This window comes from Ixodes scapularis, unplaced genomic scaffold (assembly GCF_016920785.2).
Source record: "Ixodes scapularis isolate PalLabHiFi unplaced genomic scaffold, ASM1692078v2 ptg001934l_1___fragment_2___debris__unscaffolded, whole genome shotgun sequence".
In the NCBI taxonomy this organism is placed as follows: domain Eukaryota; kingdom Metazoa; phylum Arthropoda; class Arachnida; order Ixodida; family Ixodidae; genus Ixodes; species Ixodes scapularis.
In genome coordinates this window covers 47,037-70,086 of record NW_024610210.1, presented here as the reverse complement: position 1 = coordinate 70,086, position 23,050 = coordinate 47,037, and the positions used below count along the sequence as shown (strand labels likewise).

Below are 23,050 nucleotides of genomic sequence, written 5' to 3'. Positions count from 1 at the left end.
TCACCGCCCTCACGCACTCATGGCCCTCACACCACGTCATGCACTCACCGCCCTCACGGCCCTCACGGCCCTCACGCCTCTCATGCCACTCACTGCCCTCACGCACTCATGGCCCTTACACCCCTCACGCACTCACCGCCCTCACACCACTCACGCACTCATGGCCCTCACGCCACTCACCGCCCTCACGCCCCTCACGCACTCATGGCCCTCACGGCCCTCACGGCCCTCACCGCCCTCACCGCCCTCACGGCCGTCACGGCCCTCACGGCCCTCACAGCCCTCACGGCCCTCACCGCCCCTCAAGGCCCTCACTCACCCTCACACTCATGAATTTTCCTGGTTCAGGAACTCACTCACCCTCACCTCACCTGTGAAGATGAGGGTGAGTGAGGGTGAGTGAGGGCCCTCATGAGTGAGGTTTGCCGAGGTATGCGCGGCACACGCTGAAGCAGCTGGACACACAGTCGACTTCGAAAGAAGCACCGTGCTGGCCTTGGAGAGAAATTGGCGAAAGCGGCTCTTTGTTGAGTCTTGGTCCATTCAACACACAAAGGGCAACGTGAATCGTTGTTCGGGCTCCCTGCCCAACACCTACGTCTCGGGACTGCGTGCCGTTAGCAAAGCCTCATACATTTTTATGCGTATTTCAGCCACGGGTGTTCTTTCCGTCACTCGCCCTTGAACAAGAGGACGAACTGGTCTCGAAACGTCTGGTAAATGTTTATTAAACTTTTGGTTAGAGTCCCTCTTTTTCGCATAATGTCTATTCCTAAAAAGGCACAGGGCTGCCGAAAGTTTATCTTCAAGCGTTCGCAAGCGCTGCAGTCGCGCGCGGCTGGTTCCCTCTTCCTCTTCAGGTCACGTGACAGAAGTGACCAGAGAGGAAGGAGGGAGCGCGGTCAAGGCGCGGGACACCGGGACACCGGGACACCCCCGCACTATCTCCTTAGGCATTCCAGGCCGAAACACGTGACGGTCGTGTTTGGAGCCGCCGTCACTCAGAGGCGCAGAGTAACTCTTTTGTGTGCTAATTCTGTTGTGTTTGCAACTCACTACATCTTAAAAAGCCTCTTACACACCAAAAAAAAAAAAAAATTTTTTTTTTCATGCTAGGCGTTGAAATGGCATATCAGGACATTACAAAAAAATTGTTTCACTATAGAGTTGCGTACTTTTTTTTTATAAAAAATAGAAATGCGAGGCCGAATTCAAAGTTCCCGCTGTGCACTGTGACGTAACAGTGTACCGCAAGGGGTCGGAACGGTCAGAAGGGAGGCATCGCCAGAAGTCACGTGAGTTGTATCCCTCCTCGTCCTTACCGCGAGCGCGTGTAATATATTTTTTTTTTAGATATTTTTGGTATTCTTCGCACCTCCACGAGCGATCCAAGCAGAGAAGGTTTCTTTTATTTGCTTTTCGTCGCTTGTTGTTGCTGTAAAGGTAGAAGAAGAGGAGTCAGTGAATTGACGTGATCAACTACAATGCCTAGAAGGTACTGTGTGAGGGACTGCCCCGGTATTTCAGCAACTGAAGAAGAGATCACACTGCATGCATTTCCGAGGGACATACATCGGCCGCATGTGCACCTAGTAAACAAGTTCTACTCATGTTCTAGACAAAATACCTACTTTGTGCTCGATTTTTACTTGTACTTGGTACACAAACCAGTACGTATTCTTGAGACGGCAGGCATCTTTAGCCTGGAGAGTATCCGATGATTCGACGACCTTGGTGTCTGAACCTTCAGCAATGCGATCGGGCGTGTCGTATGCTAGCAATCCTAATTTCTGCGAGCATTCTAATTTTTTTTTTTTTAAACTTGACAGTTTGTTTTGCGCCCAGTATAGCCCTGTATCATCGGACTGACGGCATGCACTCGTGCACTGGCTTGTAGTCGCAACGCTTTCATCACTGACCTCCATCACGTCGATCCACTGACTATTCGTCCTCAAACTTTACAGCACGCAAACTAACCAACGGTGCAGCGATGAAGAGCTAGTGGAACTGAAACTTCGTTTCCTACGATCGCTCGTACGAAGAGCAGAAAAAGAAAATCTTAGGCACGGTCGCGGAGAGCACGGCATGAGGAGTGAAACTCACGTGACTTCCGGCGAACCCACTTTTACTGGCGTAGGTCGATGCCTCCCTTCTGACCGCCCCGACACCTTGCGGTACACTGTTACGTCACAGTGCACTGGCGGGAACTTTGAATTGGGCCTCGTATTTCTATTTTTTACACAAAAAAAACTACGCAACTCTATAGTGAAACAATTTTTTTGTAATGTCCTGATATGGGATTTCAACGCCTAGCATGAAAAAAAAAATTTTTTTTTGCGTGTTAGAAGCTTTTTAATAATAAACTTTCACACACTCTCGACCGTTTGTTTCCTTCTTTTGTGCATTTGTCTTGTCAAATGAGTTGCTTTATATTCTGATAATTAGTTCAGTACGGAACAAGTGAGTTCACTTATCTATTTATCTCATATCAATTATTTGAGAATGGGAAAATACTAGTTTCTTTGCTTAAATTCCGTTAAGTATAAAATATGTACGTAAATCCATAGGCACTAAAATTTAAACAATTACTCAACGTTGAGCCCACAAATGAAAGATATAACATGTGGATAATATGTGAACTAGTTCCGCTTGGTACATAGCAGCTGCCTCGTGGAACGGGTGAGGAGCAAACGATGAAGTTCACAAAAATGTGCTCACACCATTCCATTTTTTTTTTTATTAAATTCAAGGCCTAGAACAACGTGTTTGTAGCCTCGGAAAGCAGGTGAATCGCGCGCATTTAAGCACGCTCGAACGTTGGAAATGGCGACGGCCAAGGAGCTCGGCTTGCGCCCGAGCGAAGAAAGCGCTCAGCGCGACCTCGAAGTTTGACTGCTGCAACGGCGGGCGTGGACTTGCAATGCTCGATGTTCTTGCAGCCACGTGTTCGCGCGCTACCTTCGCTGCGTGTTGACGCGCGGTGAAACGGAGTCTGGAGGTATATTCTTTCACGCGGTCGCGTCTCCTGCGAGAGAGATTCGAGCTGAATAAGTAAATAGAGGCAACAAAGAACACCAAAGTTTTAAAAATTATCTTAACAATATCGGCTGGTCAACATCAAGCGTTTCCTCCCCCCCCCCCCCCCTAAAAAAAAAAAAAAAAAGAAAAAAAAACTCGTTTATTGCAGTTGCAGTATAACCGAACATCAGTGCAATTGAAATATAAATATAATAACATGCATCCCGCGGACGATTCGAAATAGCTGAACCGGCGCTCCCAGCCTTTCGGAAACCTAGGCTGCCACGACTGAAACAGACGTGCCGATGCCGCCGCTCTGTACGTTTAGTATCAAACGGGCTCCGGACAGTCGTTTGATTAAACCAGTACAGGTCGTCGGTCACCAGTCACCCGGTTGTGCAACATGGTCACCGGTTTGAGCAAACGTGTGACAACTTTGCCCAAACGAGTGGCCCATTTGCCGAGACGAGTTACCCGTTTGCCAAAGGAGTGACCTGTTTACACTAAATGGGTGACCGTGACCGTTATGGCTCATACGGGGGACCCCTTTGACAAACTGGTGACCGGTGTGGCTAAACGGTTACCGATATGAACTCGTTTACTTTCATATAGGCGCCAAATGGCTTTTTTCAGTAGGGATGGCGATGGCCTCAGGAAGAAAAAAAAAAAACCCTTAAAGAGAGGAAATCGATGCTCTTCTAGATCTCTCCAGCGGTAGCCAAGACGGGCCTGGGCTCAGGGACTCGGACGACCGTGAGTACCTGCTAACCAAGAAGGAAGACTCCAACGCTTCAGATGAAGACGCGAGCAGAGCAAGCACCATTCCCGCTTCATCAAGGGACAGTGCTTCAGCGGTCGCTTCACAAGTGGGAATAATTGTTCAGGAGTAAAACGCATTATCTGGTTTCACGACAAGGACAACGACTACGCGGGTGAGCCTCCTGAATTCACTGGAAAGCACTGTGTAAACATTCACGGAGATCATCCAATTGACTATACTTGTTCTCTTCCCCGAGTCATTGCTGGAGCATATTGATTTCTAAAAAAAATCAAACCTATATGCTGTGCAGAAGGGAAATAAATACAACCCTGCGGTTAACGGTGCCATAGCCGAACGTATTTCTTGGAATTTGTCCGATAGTGACCTACATTAAGTATTTGAAAATTCGGCACTACTGGTCGAAAGGGAGCGGTCTTCGGATGGGTGTCGTGGCTGACGCGATGTCTGTCCATCGCATCGAGGAGCTTCGAAGATTTCTTGACTTCAATGACAACAACGAGTCAACTACTGATGACAACCGCGCTTTGAACATTAGACCTGTCATTGACACCCTGAACAGAACATTTTGTTTAGCCGTTGACTGGGAAGATTACCAAGCAGTTGATGAGATTATGATCCCCTTCAAGGGACGATCGTCCATCAAGCAGTCAGCAACTTCCAAGTAAACCCAAGCGCTGGGGTTTCGAAGTCGGGGTTCGCGCAGGAGCTTCTGGTTACACTGCGATCAAGCTACTAGCGCCACCTACCCCGGCCCTCTGTTTTTTTTTTATCCTTACCGTCAAGCCTGCCCGAAATGTGTTCCAGCCGACCTGTGTCTTGGCGCGACCGAGCCATGCGGCACGTCAGCGCCTCGTTCCTTTTCTTATACGCCCGTTAATAAAACTTCTATTCGACTGCTACTTGCCCCGCCCTCGTCTGATCACCCTAGGCCTAACCTGGCCGACGCCCGGCCGTAGTCCTCACAATACATATACAAATTTGAGGTCTACCAAGGTGGAAGCGGAGGTGGGTTAAAACCATCCAGCTAATGTGGTGTGGCTGGAGGTGTTATAAAAAGGTTGACCCTAGGGTTTGAAGGACAAAATCACAAAGTGTATGTAAGCAACCTGTTTACGTCCTTGCTGCTGATAAAGAAACTGAAAGATGGAATATTGTGCGTTGGAACGTGCCGTGCAAAACCGTCTTCACGGCGTCGATTTTAAACTCGAACCGCTCAGAGACCTGAAGGGAAAAGTAAGGGGAAGAACATGCCTGTGCACCTCGAGCGACAACTTGACGGTTAAACGATGGCTTGATAACTCCCTTGTTCATGTTGTATGAAGCTAAGCTGGTCACCATCCTGTAGGCACAACACAGCGATACAACGGAAAAGACAAACAAGTCATCGACGTAGAAAGACCTTACTCAGTGGAGATCTACAACAAGCGCATGGAGAGCGTGGACCTCACGGACTCAATGGTGGCACTGCACAGGAACGTCATGCGAAACAAAAGAGGGTACCTCAGACTCTTCTACCACCTGCTGAATGTGACAGTAGTGAACACCTGGTTTGTGTGGAGGTGGGACAAAGATCCCGATGAACTCATAGACCACCTTGAGTTTAGAAGCCGTGTAGCAAGGTCACTGATATACAACGGGGGAAGTGGCACAAAGCTCGAACCGTCGTGGACGTCCTTGGAGTGGTTCTGTATCAGCAGTCAAGAAAACGAGGACCCTGCACGACGTGTGTAGCTAAAAAAGGTTGGATGACCGACCAGAAGACCGACCAGAAGTACGCCCAGCGTTGCCGTAGTGCAAGCTGCCGCAACTAGACAAGGTATATCTGCTGTCAGTGCAACATACCACTGTGACCGGAGTGCTTTGCACCTTTCTACATAAATGCTTGAATGTTGCAAAGGTTCGTGAAAGAGGAATTCTAAAAGCGATGGCGCAAACATGCAATGGCTTGTGTTTCTGACATTCATCACTGCTTCGTTTTGTGATATTTATGTGAGCTAACTAAGGTCAACTTAGGCCCTGAAGAAGATATCGCAGCTTCCGAGCCCTATGCAATTCAAATGTCAATTTTTTAGTCCTTTTTTTCTCAGCATACACCGAACAGATTGACTTGGGAAAGTTTTATTGAAAATATAATAAAAAAAACTGAGTAATACTGTGATGCTACATTTCCCCATCTTAAAGGCTACATATTTTTACGGGAACTTAAATTTGCTTGAAAAAGCCATTTTTTCGTTCCTTTCTTCATGAACATTTAAACGTATACCAGGGCCTAAATACGAATTCAGGCGCCACAATATTGAAGACGAGGAATTTTGGGAATATATCTCTAACAAGATCTTTTCCCCAGAAATATTCATTGTGATACATTTTAACGAAGTTTGTAGCCAATCAAAATGCCACAAATCCGGCTGTCAGCTGGCGCCATCTATAAGTGTGTCGGCAATACTGCTTCTTGAAATTGCGCAATGTGCTATTGCTCCCTGGACTGCATGCGCCTTCAAGGTCGGTCGGTTTGCGGTCGGGAATTCGAGAGAAAAAATCTCCCGAAAACCAGGTTTTTGTTTTTCGCTGTGTCTGGAGGTACTACGTCGGACGTATACGGAATATAGAGTCTAAAGCCCGGTTCAAACAGACCCGGAATGCAGAGACGGGAGCCGGAACCCGTAGTGACGTCAGCGCTCCCTCCGCACGGGTGGTGGCGTAATTACGGCTTCCGGCTCCCGGATTGAAGAGTAGTAAAAATTTTCACCTTTCTCCTTCCCGGGTCGAGACGTTGGTTTCCGTATTTTCTCCGCGGCCAATCAGCGTGACGCGCTTCCCACCTCCTCCCTCCTTGCCACCGGCATTCACGTGGTTCCGCGTGCGAATGCCTCAATGCCCTCAGTCGCTCCGTGCTTGCTTGCAAGCAAAGCTCCGGCGATGAACTTCCCGCCCGTCTCCGAGGCGAGGAAAGCAGCTGAAGCTGCAAAGAAGAGTGCTGCTGCGTTTGACGTACCCGAGAAAGCTTATGGATTAGTTAGCTAGTTCAGCGGTAATCCTGGATCTACGACAGGTATCGTAGCGACCACAAGGACCGGGACAAGTGAAAGAACTCGATACTGCTTTTAATAATTTATTGACACTGTTTTGGAGACACGGGAGGTGGTTGCAACCGGATGAAACGGCATCTTCAATGCAAATATGAGTGGCCTTTAGAAAGGCCGTTTGTAGAGGCAAGCAGTGGTTGGCTTGCTGGCTGCAAAGAGATTGGAGAGGCAGTGGGATGTTATTAAGAAGCAAATGTGCTAAGCTTCCAGCTTTGAGGGCATGCTTGTTCGCTACAATTGTAATGAAGCAACTCATTTGTCCATTTTTTTTATACACAATGTTTTACCAGCCTCGGGCACTCTGCGACTGACAAAATCCTGGCTACATGCCTAGCTGCAACCATTGTGCGTGTGAGCTACATCCGACACTTAAAAGGTTAAAAAGGTCAACGACACCGGTACGCGCTGTAGACCAGTTTTTAGGCAGTACTGTACGACCGCTTGCCTAGGGTCTTTAACACCCGTCACGCAGTAGTGAAACACGAACGTCTGCTGGTACGATGCCCATCCAGATCGAAACGGACAGGGGTGGGCATTGAACCCAAGATCCCTGGGTACTGCAGCGCGAGCTTTCGTGCAGAATTGACACATAAGCAGCTTGTAAGCAGACATCCTAGCTAGCACAAAGGACAAGGAAGCACAACGGGCTTCCCTCATACATGCACTCAAAGGAGCACAACACCGTGACCAGATTTGGTGGACCGAAAGAGTGTGTCGTACGAGCTGCACATGTGCATGCCATTGCTATTTTTTTTATAGCACATGAAAATAATCCAGAATAAAAAGCAGCACACCCTACCTGGCTTGTGACATTCGGAAGCACTCGAAGAATTCCCGGCCGTCGGGGTCTTCGAACATGTCTCACGATGGTGGCATACGAGCGTTTTTCGAGGCTTCAGGAGCTCGCGGACGGCCTTTCGCCTCTTCTTTTTCTTCACGCTCCGTCGGTGCTGCTCACACGCAGCCGCGAAAGTAGTCAGCCGACGCCAGTTGATAGTTCTTGCATTTGTGACGCACCTTACTACACAAATGTTCATAATTGAGGCAATTCGAGCTTCGTAGCCGGGATCCTGCGGAAACGACGCTATCGCGAAACAAAGCGAGTGCCGCCAGTGCCGCTGCCGCTCTAGACGGAGCGCGCGCCCGGGCCACCCGGGCTGCCCGGGCGACGACCCGGCTTGACGACAGCCGCTGATTGGTTGCCTGGGGAGCCGCCGTGACGTCAGCTCCCGTATATACGGGGGCCCGTGTCGCGCGCCGTTCAAACCAAACCGTGACGTCAGCGCCCGTAAACGGGAGCCGGAAGTGATTACGTCAGTACGGGTTCCGGCTCCCGGGTTCCGTATTCCGGGTCTGTTTGAACCGCCCTCAAGACATCCGCGTTCGCCACCGTCACATACCTTTCGGCCACCTCGAAGCGGCGAAGCACGCACAGCGATCGCCATTGTTGGAGTTCAGATTGGTGGCTATTGCGAGGTCTGTTTCTTACCACTGGGAGGGGACCCCATTTTGACTTTTCTATGGCCGACTTTTGGACCGAGTCTCAATATTAGAGAATGCTTTGAAGATGTACAGCAAATTATGCGTTTTGTCTGTTTTTTTTTTTTTTTTTTTTTTTTTTGTATGGGTTTTGGAGCCATGCGCGGCTTCTCCCTCGGAACACTTGGAGAATTGATGTTTGTTTCGGGGAAGAACGGGGATTTATTTTTACTATATTGTTTTTCGAGTGTTTGTGCGCGCTGCTTTGGTTTAACAAGGAGCTGGTCGATAGGGAGAACTCGTAGCCAGCGGTCGCCAGACCCTTTGACTCCGACGTCGCCCCATGGAAACAGAGCACCAAGGAAGACTCGGTTTGGGCAGCAAAAGGCTTATCTCCATGCGCCGTTCCTGCGAGTTCTTCCTCTGCCGTACTACCCCAGACCGACGTGCCGTCGCCACGAGCCAACTCGGAGAACTAGCGGCAACCAGCCGCTAGACTATTCGGCTCCGAACGTCACCACGCCGGCACCGTTGCGGCGAGGAGGACTCAGTCTGGTAAGCGAGTGGCTAATCTCCGAGCGCCAGCCCGGCGAGTCCACCCCCTGCCCGACTGCCCCAGTGGGACGTGTTCCCAACACCCTTTTCCGCACCTGGATCACTGCACCCGTCGTGCTGGACTGCTCCACTGTGAGGTACCGTATCTCCCTCTCCCCCTTGTACTTTTTCTTCTGGCCCTCAAATTGTAAAAACTCCGTATTAGTAGATGCTTTATTATCATTCACTTGTTTGTGTATTTCTGTAGTTTTCTTAGTGTGCTTTGGTTGTATGGTAACAATCTTTTGGATATGAAATGTGCTCACTATCCCGTTCGTCGCAGCGCTCTTGTCTCTGTCCGCCGCGTCCCCCGAGCCCACAACATGTGGGATACCAGACGTCCGAACCCCTTCCCGTGATATGGACCCCTGCTGAGGACTTTGGCTCATGTGATATGGACCCCTGCTGAGGACTGTGGCTGCGTCGCACATGGCGGCGAACTTTGCTGCAACGCACTCGGCGGCGGTTTGCTACGTCGCAGCTGCTGCCCATAGAGTTATTATAATAAACGCTAGAGGCTCAGCTGGCGCTAGTGTCCACGCTACTTCCGGTTGCAAATTGAAGCAGACAGCATGCAGTCTACTTTTCCAGCCTTCCTGTGTATTCCTACGGGAAAACGCGTGTGAAGTTTGTCTCGTCGCCGGAAAATAACATTAATAACTTTTGTTATTTCGGTTGTACCGGATAGAATGTACCTTTATTAATATTGGGAAAGCGTAATTGCTTTAGTTACAGCATTTTTTCTTTACCACTGAACGATGCTAAACTTCGCTATATTCCAGGCCCAAACGTCTGTTCCATGGCAGGTATGTAGAAACGAGCGACGATTCTAAGCAAAATAACGATCGAAAGGAATGTAGAGTGTGTTCAAAGTTCGCCAAAATTCCGTTGGTGCTTATATATTGCTAATACGCCTGTCCTGTCACTATATGGAATTGACCCTGTCGTGCATCTTTACGAGTGGTTAAAAAAAACGTTTTAAACGTGAAGAATAAAGTACGTGGGCTACGAAAGGTGTGTTTTCTTATTATTTCCTATGTTGGGCAGTTCTTATCGCGCACCTGTTCTCTGCCTTCCGGGTCCATATCACAAGAGCGAATGACATTTTAGCGAACGGCGACATTTGAGCGAATGGTCGTTTTAGCGAATAACGGGGGAGCGCGTTAACCCATCCGTCGCGCTGCGCTTTACGCCGCTTCGCGGCGACAGTCTGCGGCAACTCATTACAAAAATATGAACTCACTTGGCCCACCCGAAAACGCCGCTTCGCGGCGTCCGACTATTCGCTAAAGTGTCGTTCGATGAAACGTGGGCGTTCGCTAAAACGTCATTCGATCAAGTGAATGCCTCCCCTGCCTTCCCCCTATTTGCAAAGATTTGGAGCGTGCGTGTAATGATTTGAACCCAGAACAATGCATCTTCGCACATATTCATGAGCAGAAAGAATAAAGCAGTACTTATTTATTGCAAATCGGACTATATTACGTGACTTTCAATTTATTGTGATCGTCTGCAAGCAGAGTTATTTATCCAGTGTTACTGCGTAGTTCTTGCCGTCTCTCAACGTTTTCCACATGTCCTTCGTTCGTCTGGCACGTATATCCCCCATGCTGGAAAGCGCCGACGCCGTGTTCGTGCTAACAGTGTCCGACAGTGCACATAAATACATGTACGAAGCGGTTTAAGCACCGTTTTTCATGCCACGATTTCAAAATAAAAACGCCGTAACTGACCAATTATTTCATCTTCGTGTCTGGGAAAGGTTCCAATGTGCCTAGTAGGTATGATTTATTCGTGATATTTGCTCTCATAATCGAGCGCAGGGAGGAAATGCACTCCATTTGTTCCGTAGAAATGCATTACCGGAAGTCAATTTCGAACTGCTTGCTGTCTGCTTCAATTTGCAACAGCACACTAGAGCCAGTTGAACCTCTAGCGTACATTATAATAACTCTATGCTGCTGCCCTGGCGGGGAGTGAGGAAGAAACGGACCCTATATAAGGCGGAGCGAGAGGCTGCTCCGATGTTCTCTCTGATTTGGACGACTGTATCGCAACCATGTAATTAAACCGTTCGTTACGTTACCAATTCTCCCACCTGCACTGAACCGCTGGGTTCTTCACTTCAAGGAATGGACGTCGTCAAAGGCCAGGAGGCCTCCGTACGTGCGGCTTAAACCCCGCCTCAAACAGAGGGAAGGAAGCGTAGCTCACAATGAGCCGCGAGAAACGCGGAGGACCCACCCACGGGTGAAGTAGTTGAGCCGCCTCAGGACGCGGGTGGAGCACAAGGCCAACCTCGTAGAAAGGCGCGTAATGCACCTCGGAGTGCGAATGGTGAGGTGCTCGAATCCGTTGCACAAAGCGCGAGCCCACCAATTGATGAGGCGTCAGAGTCAGAGAAGGAGCACCTCTCGGAAACTACGCAAATGGTCGAGGTAATGAGCCCCCAGCTTCCGAATTCACATCGAGAAAGCGCGGACCAAGTAACGGAAACTCGACAAGAGACCCGCACAGCGGCAGGAGCTAATCCTGCCGCTGTGCGTGTATGAAAAGGGGGGAAGGGGGGGGGGGGGGGGGGAGGGGCGCGAGGGGTCGGGCTAAGAAGAACCCGTTAAGGCCCGTTCACACTCTTGGGACCGAGTACGACCGAGAGAGTCCAGAGCGATCTCTTAGGACCAGTTCCGCTGTAGCGCATCCGGTCTTAAGTGATCGCAAGAGGCTTAAAAACCGGTCTGGTCTCTCTCGGTCGTACTCGGTCGCAAGAGTGTGAACGGGCCTTTAGTCTTGAGGAGTCGGGGAAACCTTTCTTGTCACCAGGCGAAAACCTGCGGACGAAAGCAGAACGCGCACCGTCGGAATGCTGTAAACAGGGCTGTCTACAGGCAGACAGATGCAAACGCAATGACACCGAACCCACTCGCCCTTATTTTCAGTCGCATGCACACTGTTATATAAAAGGGCGCTTGAGCGAAATGGGTGCTGACGCGGAGCGGGGCGAGGATGAGCCGGTGGCGGATCGAAGTGTGCAGACGACGGCGTTCGGAGAAGGCACTGTCGTGTCTTGAGTGGTGCCCCAGGAACACGCACACCAGCCTTTAGCGCAGGCTTGGGACTGAGTAGGGCTGAAGGCCAGGCCAAGGGGAAGTCAGGAGAGCTCATGTCCGTCTCCCTGCTGCCTCCGGCGTGGTCCTAAGTTCCGAACAACAGGAACGTCGTTTCTCGTCCCTCGTCGACATCTCACACGCACGCGAGCGATAGAACGTGTGTGGCACGTTCATGGTACGTGCATATTCTAAGCCGCATAAATGCCCCGCACATCATTCGCTGCGTTTAGATGGATGCGATCTTGGCGCATCGAATTGAGATTTGAATGTTTCGATTGATAGCAGATGGGTAGGAGAGGAAGAAGTAGGAAGACAGGCGGCGTGTGATTGGTCTCTGCTCGGTTCGATGCGCTTCGATCGCATTCATGTAAACGCAGCCACAGCCTAATTTTGGAAGTTGAATTTCCTAGAAATTGAATTCCTCAGAAAAACAATTCTTTTCGGGAAAATCGAACACCATTCCCCTCCATAGATGCCAGAAATGCATACAGCGCGTATTTCGTATCACCTTATTTCAGACACTGTTGTGTGGTGAAGCATAAATAAATAAATATTGAAGTCGACCAATGACTTTAAAGCTAGCGCTCGGGTTCCCGAGCAGCCATTGTTCGAGCCATATTTTTTATTATTATTATTTTTAGTTTCTACTTTTTTAATTTTGTTTGACTGTGTTTTGCCGAGGCCATGTTCCAGATATCTTAAGTAGACAATGTGACACCTTGAGCTAACCATTGCATTCATTGTTTCCTTGAATTAAGAACGGTAATTTTTGAAAGCATATCTAACGCAATGCATAAGCCACCGAAGATATTGAAATATAATCGATAATTTTGAATACAATTTACTACTGAGTTACCAATTGTGTTTACAAATTTTATCCTGATACAGATTGAAATAATTGCCAATGAAAAATAAAATATATCGAGAATACAACATGAAACACTTTTACCGCAATACAGCCCAGCTTGTAGTTACTGGGCATCACAACCTGAAGAACTAAGGAAGAGATATACAGTTTTATAAAGGGTAGATACAGATAAAGGGCACATGACACCACTTTATTTATGGCAGTCGCTGTGACAAAAGTTAAATCCTAATAACATTTAGGACAATAGCACCATTCTCTGAGTAGGTCTGCTTTCTTCTTCTCCAAGTCCTCCTTCCATTTACCGACGGCATCGTCATTGTCTTTTTTGCAGGGCTGTACAGAGAGAAAATGCAATTTTTGTTTTACAGCAATCACAACAGAAATGTCAGCGTTCGAACAACTTCGTTTCGCTGGTAGTCGTTTCATTAATTGGACTGTAAGTCATGTATAATCAAATGCATGATTTAGTGCCCCAAAAGAGGCACTAAAATGTACTTTTTTCAAATGAGATTGGGGTACTTGGGAGGAGACTTTGTTTCAGTAGTTGTACTAGAAAATATACTTTTAGCCTCTTGAATATTTTTGAATATACTACTCTTGAATATACCTTTGAATATACTACAGATGACGTAGGATATCTTTCTTTTCAGCATCATAATTTTTTTAACATTCAAAAGCTTGTGTGTGTTCTTTTATTTAACAGTATTTATTGTATTTTTGACATTGTATTTATGTTCGTGAGTATGTGTCTTATTTAGTGTTTCCCTGCTACAATGCTTCAGCGCTGCAGGTTGTCCTTGCAAATAAATAAATAAATAACGGTGCCGTGCCACTAATTCTGGACTTTCACTAAATAACGCGCAGCATTAATCTTTGACATTCACAACCTACGATACATGGGTTAGATTATATCTCATATTGGCAGTCGCAACAAAATTTGAGAAAAAAGTGGCGGTAACTTTTTCAGGTTACAGGCAAAATGAGGGGCCACATGATCTCGTGCCGACTGTATGGGGCCCAACGTTCTTCACAGCCGTGCACTGGGGTTGGCAAGCATATCACTCGTGTTAAGCTGCAGACAGTGTTAGGTGTCGGCTGTTCCCGTCGCTGCAGCGATTTGACTTCAATCACCACCCGAATACTTGTTGGCGCATTGATTGTCATGAGACCAAACAGTTGCCCCCGCGTCCAATCTATGAGATACCTTTGAATATCGTTATTATAAGATAGTCCCGCGACTACGACAACGATACGATACCCGCTACTACGTCATTATGTTTTGCGTGGGGGAAGATGGAAGAAAAAGTCCACACGTATCGTCAAAATTACACAGCAGCAAAAACGTTTCTTGGTCAGTGGCGTTGTGTTCAAGTATACCAGGGTAGCACAAGTGCCAGCATGTTTGTGTAAAAAGAAAAACGTCCCAGCCTAATGTCGTTCCCTTGGAAGTGAGCGCGTTGGTTTGGTGCAAAGACTTGAAAAAGAATGAAAAACTTAACAAAACACGAAAAGAATATACATTAAAACTGTACTTTCTGTATTCTGTCCTTATATAGTTTTTCCCCTTATCGCTCCAAGGTCCTTTAAATGCTACTATTATTACTTGTAACTGTCGTTAATGTTGCTTCCACTGCTAATACTCTTGCTTTTAATCCTGTTCCTTTTTTTTTTTTTGATAAAATACAACCACCTTTGGTACTTATATCATCATTTCCTATAGTTTATTATTCTAATAAATATTACAGCAAAGCAAGCTGCAGAGAGGTCGTAAATTTCAAGCTGAAATTTGCCTCCTCATTAGGCTGAAAGACGGATGGTATGTTGCACAATTGACACCCCATCTAGACCTCCAGACATCGTCGAGACGGTTGTTTGCCTAAACGCAACACTGAGAGGCTTTAGGAATTGTTGGCTGGATCGTCAGGTTCCGGTTCCTACCAGCCGTTTTAGTAGTCGACGTGATCATGGGGAGTTGGGTATAATATGAGAGGCGTTTTCGATTTTATGAAACAATTTTGAATATTGTTATGTAATTGTAACACGTCAAAAACTATTTTGTGCTATGTACCGCCAGTAGACTGGATATAAGAAAATATCTGGTCATCTGAATATACATAACAAAGATGACCGACTGCGTCTTGCCTAGGGGATCGAATGAAATGACGCATGGTCTTGACAATGTAAAAAAAAAATTTTCGGGTATTAGTTCAGCACAGAACCAACAGAGAGCCAATAAGTACCACTTGTGTTATGGTTAAACAAAGACAAAGGGGAGAATTATGGCATGCCCTTAATAAGGTAAACGGGAACGATAAATGCCTTTTTGAAAATATATAAAACTGGGCACCTATCATGAAATAAATTCCCGCAAAAAAAAAAAGAAAAACGGGAAGGCAGCGAGAACATTTTCTCACGACTTACCGGGCTACCGACGATGCAAACCGTCTCTGGCAACGTCAGGGGACCAGCATTGCATGTCACATTACACCCGGAAGAATCATAGCTTTTAAAACCCTGCAGTGCATTGACATATAATGTCACAAACAAAAATTAAAATAAATCTCTGTCCAAGAGATAAAAAAAAAATTGTTGGAATGGTGAATTTAAAGGCAGGCCCCGAAGCAGAGAAAAAGAACCTGACCCTCACTTCCCTTCTGCCACTCCCCCCCCCCCCTCCCAACTTTGAAGGAGGAAATCCCCTTTTGTTTTTCCTCGACATTCTCTGGCCTTTTTATATATAAAAAATATAAAAAAAGATAAGTGTTAGTTTCATGAAACTGGAAGTCAGAGTTACTTCTCAAATAGGGCAATGCTAAGTGCAGGCTTTGAAAAAGGACCTAACTTTGAGGAGTTGTGTCTTCTTTCTCACCCAAAAAATGCAACATGTTTTAATAGAAATGAATGCCGAAATAAATTATGACAAGGTACCCCAATTAAAAAAAAAAAAATCGAAGGTGCTTTTTTTATTCGCATTGGAATTTTTCGTTGTTTAATTTTTTCCCATGTTTGCCTAAATATATCACGGCTATCGTATTACTCAAATACCTTATATATATTTTAAATAATAGCCATATATAAGGACAATACTATCTGAAAGGTATATGATGGTGGTTAAATTATTTTAGGAGATACAGGCCTCCAAAGTTTGCCGTTTGTCGTTTGAGCGTTTGGCGATTTTTAGAAAAAGAAATATAAGTTAAAAAAATATAATTACTATATATTACAAGCAAGCTATACCCATAGTTTGGTTTGAAAAAAGTATTAGAATTCTCCTAATATTATTTCTAGTTATCACTTTCGAATCTGCCCCCTCATCAGTGCGCGTTAATGCAGCTGTCCATCTCTTCATACTTTAAAATTTTTCCTGTCCCCCATATTGCTTTTCTGGTAAAAACTAAGTTTGGATCCATTTACAACAGACACTAGAAAATAGCATCTTAAAACATCAGTTCATTTAAAGATGTCGACCAGCCACCCTTTGGTCGATCTTTTTTGAAATCACCCTACTAAGACTCGCAGCTTAAAATTTTAATACGCCTGCGCACCAGGGTTAGGGTTTTTAAAGGGACATTTAAGCGGTTCTGTATTTGAGTAAAAACGCTTGAATCGTTTTCATTTGGCTTCCAAGCACACAAATATCGGTATTTTTATTATTATTATTATTATTTGGTACACGGAGGCTGCACAAGACAATATCAGAGTACCGCTGAAGCGCCTCCTTCTCGGGGCGTTATCTCACAAAAAGAGTTTTCAAAATCTCCGCTCTCGCGCATATTCAGCGCCTATCAAAGCTATGCACGCGCACTCTTGCTATTTTCAAAAAAGGTCAGAAAAAGACGTCATGACTGGTGTCAGTGCGGGAAAATATACATGGCAAGCTTGCAATCGCACGCGTTGCCCACACGAACGACACGCGCTTGGCGACCGAAAGGTTATTAGGTGGCGTAACGGCTGGTCGGAGATTTTTGGGGGTCTTCTCGTTTAGTTGCATCTTCGGGGAAAACGAACGTGATATTCAGATTCACGTGGTAAAAATACTCTAAAATTCACCTCTAACTCGTATCTTTTTTTTTTTTTAACCTTTTCAGCTTCCCTTTAATGTGTTTGCATTAGTGCCCCGGTACATGAGCTGACCTTCAATTAGTTTGGACTAACCGAAGTTCGCAAAGTCAACACGGGACGGCGCCACAGCTGCACTGACTGTGGAGCATGGAGAATAGAAGGGTAGGAGAGGGCATGACGTCGTCCGCGTAGCCTCCACAAGCCATGCTCCCTTGACGCCTCGCCTCTTTCTCATTTTTCTCCTTACTCTCCTCACTTCTCAGGCGAACGTGACCACATCACGTGACCGTAGCTAGCCTTCGTCTAGCTATGGTGTACTAGAATACACCACAGCCTAGCCTTCGATCTAATAAAACCTACCGGACGGAGCGCGCGCAAGCCTGCAAGGGATCCTCCTACAATCAACCATCCATCTCGCACGTGACATGTCACGCGCACCAATCGCAAGGGAGATCTGCGGTCACGCTGGGCACAAAATAGTTTAAACTTTTTATGACTAGGCTTCACCAATAGTGCAACGTGCCCCCTCCTAGTACTTCTAACCTCCTTGCTGTGGAGACTGGCTAGGAAACACCATCTGCAAGCGCCAACAGATGGCGGGCGGGGCTCGGGTGCGCCAGAGCCGTATATTGGGAGAGTTTGGCCAGTGGATGTGGCGACGAAGGCGCCGGAGAGGAGAAAAGTAAATGAAAGGGAGGAGAGCGCCGAAGGAGCGCGAGAGAAAGAAGGGAGCAGAGAGGAGACGACCGCCATTTTTTAGCAACGCTGTCGGAGACTGGTCGGAGAAGAGCACGGCTGAGGCTACGCGTCGTCTGCTACGGGCCGACTTCTTCTTCGCCTGAATTAAAGTTTGTGGCCATACGCCGAAAAATATTTATTTATTAGCTTTTTGACCCACCGAGGAATAACAGACTGTCATTTTCTTGCCAGAGCCAGCCATATAAAAGGCAATAATCGAGATTTAGATGCCGATCCCACGCATTCCGCCGGGAGAATGATCGAAGATGGCGGCCCTCCCCACTCAGGTGGGAGCAGCCGGGAGTTCACGCGCATGCGCTCATGCCTCTCGCTCTGCGCCGCGTGCTGATTGGCTCACTCGGGAGGAGAGCGTTACGGCGGCGAGATCATAGACTGACCAAACTCTCCCCATATACGGCTCTGGGGTACGCCAAAGTGCGCTCTAGGGAGGCTCCCCACAGAGCCGTGTATTGGGCTCTGGCTCCCTAGTGCGCTCTTTGGACGCTCGGATGCTGCTGCCGCCGGCTTTGGAGACGTAAGGACGGACACGGGCTGCGTTGCAGTCCCTCGTAATCCGTCGTTGAGGTTGGTCTACGGAAGTTGTCAATCCGCTTTAAGTAGCCGATTTTCACGATCGGTGGGAGATTGATGGCCGAGTGGGCTAGCATCGTGCTCCGAGTGGCTAGCACCAGCTCGGAGCACGTGGAGCAAAAGCTCGTGGTTCAGAACCCAGGATCCTGGGCTCAGTCCCCACCCCTGCCCGTTTCGATCTGGATGAGCATCGTACCGGCGTGCGATCGTGTATCACTACTGCGTGGTGCACGCTAAAGACCCTAGGCCAGCAGTTGTACTGCACTGGCTAAATTTCTCGTCTACAGCTGGGAGACTGGTCGCCCGTTGAGGCAGACCAAGTTCTAGGCTGTATAAACACGCACACAACCCTTTTTTTTTTTTTTCGCAATGGGCTAGCCGCGCGTCGTGCCACGGTGCCAACTGGCCAACGGAAAAGTCCGGGAGGGTCGTTCTATCGTTTTATAGTCGACGTGACAAACGGCGAACTGCCGTAGCGATCGCAGGTCTTCCTCCTTTTTGATGTAGTGCCCGTCGTGGAAAAAATAATGTGCGCTTTGGTTCAAGCTCTCAAGCACCTGCCTAGTGCAGCAAGGGTGATTGTGAAGAAGCAGGGGACTCGCTGATGTCAAAAAATACAAAAGAAAAACTCCCTCTGCTATGCTTTTTTTCGATGCAATAATCATCTTTTTTTTTTCTTTATTGCGATGCAATAATCATCTGTGAGCATATTTCGAATGTATTCAGCTGCACACGCTCATCGACAGCTCAAAATGCATATTGCAGCGCTCACCATAATACAAAAAGCATTTAAAAAATTCTGTTTTGCCCTTTTGGCGCTACCATGCCTGAAACGTAACGCGACCAATCCATCGATTAATAGACCCTTTCCGAAATTCAGTGCCATCTGGTGGTTCGTAAGGCAGTTAACGTTTTGCCATATCAATGGCGGAAATGAACTTGTATCGGCACCGTCACTTTTGCAAGTCAACGGCACGCAAGGAATTGTTCAGTGTGAGTTCTTTCTCGATCACTTTCAGGTCGATGGTGACCAAGAACGTGCATTCAGAACAAAGCTCCAACCCACTGAGATGCCTCGAGAAAATTCTATACACCAAAGTGCTTTAAAGCCGATTGTGTGCCACGACAGATTGACTGAATCTGAGCAATTAGAAATAAACGCTTACGTAGCTCTTGTGTTCCAGCCCTACTTCGCTTCGTACTGACCCCCGAACGTACAGGCCTCGCAAGATCCGCTTAGGAGCATCTTCAACGTCTTCCTTTATCAGTCACTAGAAGGCCGCCATTCGTATGGCACAGATGCCGTTCCACAGATGATGATAGTGATCAAAGTGGCCAGACTGAATTTCGGAAAGGGTCTATTGAGTGATTAATGGGTGCCGATTAATTGGGATAAAATGTTTAACAATGCCTATCCCTAATGACGACTGTTCTCCCCACTCCAAGGGATAATCCGCGTAGATTCTTTTTCAGTCATCACCAAAAATGGCTCTTCAGGTTGGGATGGGGTACGGACAAGTCGTGTACGTTTCTTTGTCTTGATGTTAAAAAAAAAGAAAAAAATTTGTAAAGGTGTTTTAAAACAAGGTTCTCTTGGATACCGTCCGTTTGACAAGATGTGACTGTTCTCGACACGGTTGGGCTGTGTTGTTTGATATCTTGTCTAATAAATCGCTTTCGTATAACCCCGCACCGTGTGATACGCACCATCCTATAGCCTCTATAAAGGAGGCTATGGTACTATCTATGCGGAGATCAAGTCGTCGGCTTCTTGCGCAGGAGTTGCGGTGTCGTCAGATCGACGTTGAGCGGCGATTGGCGTTGATTTGAAGCATAGTGGGTAGAACTCAATGCTAGATGGCTTTAAGTCTACCCACTATTTTTGTTAATCAGCCAATAAGGGTTCAATGTTTTGACATTATCGTAACCCGTAGGCAAGAAGCAGAAGAATATACTCTCCGCATTGCTCGAATGCTGACACTCGCTAAATTTCATGTACGAGTCCTGTCATGTAGGTCATTAATCACGTCATTTTCGGCCGAGAAATATGCGTGCCTTTCGACTATTTTCTCTAGCAAAGTCTTTTCGACAGCTAAGCGCCTTGTCGATAGATATTGGCTGAGCGGGCGGCGTCGTTAAAACTCATCATAAAATAAAACAAACATTCTAGTAGCATTAGCTCTGCCGAGCATGTGCCCCCCCCCCCCCCCCCAAAAAAAAAAAAAAGAAAGAAAGAAAGAAAAATAGTTTACAGTTTTTTTTTTTACTGTGGTACAGTGCTTTCTGAATATCATGGGGAAAATACATACACAATGAGAAGCAAAAAATAGCGGGAAAGGGCGAGATTTGAGCCGTCAGTGATATCTGATATTGCGCCTACGCAAGTTGTGCCTGCCGAATTGAAAAGTAAGCAGGGACGCCGCTAAGAGACAATTTTTTTTTTTTTTTTTTTTGTGGCCGACTGTTTTTTTTTTTTGTTTTTTTTTAGTGGTGTGTACACCAGTATCAGGCCCTGACGTCACGCGGCTGAGGGAGTGCTGCTGTCGACGCAGCGGATGAGCAGACGTATAACTTGACGCGGGTTTGGTTCGTGTGCACACGCAGTGCCCACGCCACACGCGGACTTCTTTGTCAGCGGTGTGCTGGTAAGACCTCTTTACAAACAAGTTAGCATTTGCCCAAACCAGGATATGGGGACCGCGCGTGCGCGGGAACCAGATCCGCGTCACTGATTGGTCTGCGGATGTCCCTCAACGAGAGCAGCGCCACCGCAGCTGTTAGACGTCAGAGCCGCGTGTCGGTGTGTATACGGGAAACGACTATTAGTGTGTGAGTTGACCAGCAAGGTTGGCTAGTGTCAAGCGCACTATAGAATTTTCTAAGATTGCGTGAGGAGTTAAATAACCATGGCATATGTGATACTATGCTAGTGGAATAACAAGCGTGACCTCGGCGCAGAGAAAAGAATGAGCACCAGAAACCTCAGATACTCGTTCGCGCTATAGATCCTAACTTTTACAAAAAAAAAAAAAAAAAAAAAAAAAGTTTCCAAAATAGATATCTTTATATTTTTATAGTCAAGGAGAATTAACCTTTTGAGTACCTACCGCTTTCGAGCTTGTTGAACTACTCGCTTCACCTGATACTTGTAGAAATGGCGATACATATAAAAAAAAAAAACCGCCGTGTATTTTCTTCTCATGTGCAACAATGTTTAAGCGATGTGTCACTAAGTTGGCGACATTGTGAGTTTTTCTAATATATTACGGGATTTCCTGCCAAACCCAGGTTTTAGTATAAACGGTATTAAATAATTAATCTTCGCATTATAAAAAAAAAAGAAAATTTAAAGGTCCCTTTGGAATGTCTTGTAGCATATCATGTGCATTTTATTGTTCGCGAGGCTTACGAATTACGACTTACGCCATATCCATTTAATTTGCACCAAATTTCTGAGCCCCCCAAAAAATCTCTGTAGCAGGGATCAGGAGACCTACGATGACGCTCGCCTTCTGAAAAAAAAAAAAATATTATGAAGGTAAAGACAGGCAAGAAGGTTGTAGTGAGTTTTAGTATTTGGAATACGAGCAAACGCAAGCAATTCGTGTTTGCTTTAACATTGCGTAAAATGCTGGTATCTTTCTCTTTAAGATTGTAGGCACGAGTTCGCCTAATTAAATTCGATTTTAGTGTTACTATTGTCGTACCTTTTTATTAGTGACAATAACCATTTTAGGTAATCGAACAAAACATTTCAATGGCAGATATGCAAATTGGGCCATCTGCAAAAAGATATCCGATGATATTGATAAATATCTTCATCCCTGTTAGTTTAAGTACCACAACTTATGTGGTTTTTCATAACTGATTTTTTAACCCAATGTACAGCTTCAAACCGCAATACCCCGGAGGGTCGCGACCACCTCATTTGCAACATCAAGATAATCTAATTTCTTGAATTCATGTAATAAATTAAAGATTGGCAGTTCAACAGTGTACCGTGTGTGAGACTCTTAAATGGTATGCGATGCACCGACTTCCTTTTGGTCATATCTCTATTAATACTACTTATTACAACCTTTTCAGTCGTCCGACACCTGCCGTTCTAAAGCATTGCTTGCAATATCAAACGACGTTCAGACAGCAGCGGTGACATCCAATCACTGGTGTTTCTTATTTCTTAAAGAATTAAAACAAGCAAAAATATTTCGAGAGAAATAACAAAGAAAATAATATATTTGTTAAATGTCTATATCTCTAAAACGACTTACCAACTTGAAATGCCGGTAGAAGAAGCACCACGGCGAAAAGTACGAGCAGCATGTTGCTTATATTGCAATATATAATCGCAGTCCAACTGGAGCGTCCACCTAAAAGTGTAGCAATAGCATAAATGTAACCTCTATACTCGACGACGCAAATTTTTTTTTTCTTTTTTTTAAATCGTGTAACGGCTTGAATCTTGGAGATTTTGAAATGTAGAGGCAACGCGTTCAAAGGAGAGCTCCTGCGAAACATTAATGATAATCGAATTTTATAAAACATTCAGCACGTACTAAATATTCGCCCCTACACAAGTCTACGAAATATATTATCAAAATATTTATTTTCTTTTGAGAAAACAAATTTTGAAGTTTACGCGTCCGCGCAAACTTCAAACTGCCACTCTACTGGCCACACTGAGCATCGACAGCATTGATTATGACGTCAAATGTCGTATTCAAGA

The 23,050-nt window shown here is 46.3% G+C and overlaps 1 protein-coding gene across 1 annotated transcript; it reads right to left on the bottom strand.

The window, feature by feature from the left end:
- Window positions 1–13,158: 13,158 nt before the first annotated feature.
- Window positions 13,159–22,662, bottom strand: LOC115329562. The gene is made up of 4 exons (XM_040205490.1): window positions 22,596–22,662; window positions 21,748–21,836; window positions 15,355–15,447; window positions 13,159–13,266 (listed from the first exon to the last, which is right to left on the bottom strand). Exons 1-4 carry the CDS (start codon window positions 22,645–22,647, stop codon window positions 13,159–13,161), a joined length of 342 nt encoding a protein of 113 aa, XP_040061424.1. The 5' UTR covers window positions 22,648–22,662.
- Between the last annotated feature and the right edge of the window lie 388 nt (window positions 22,663–23,050).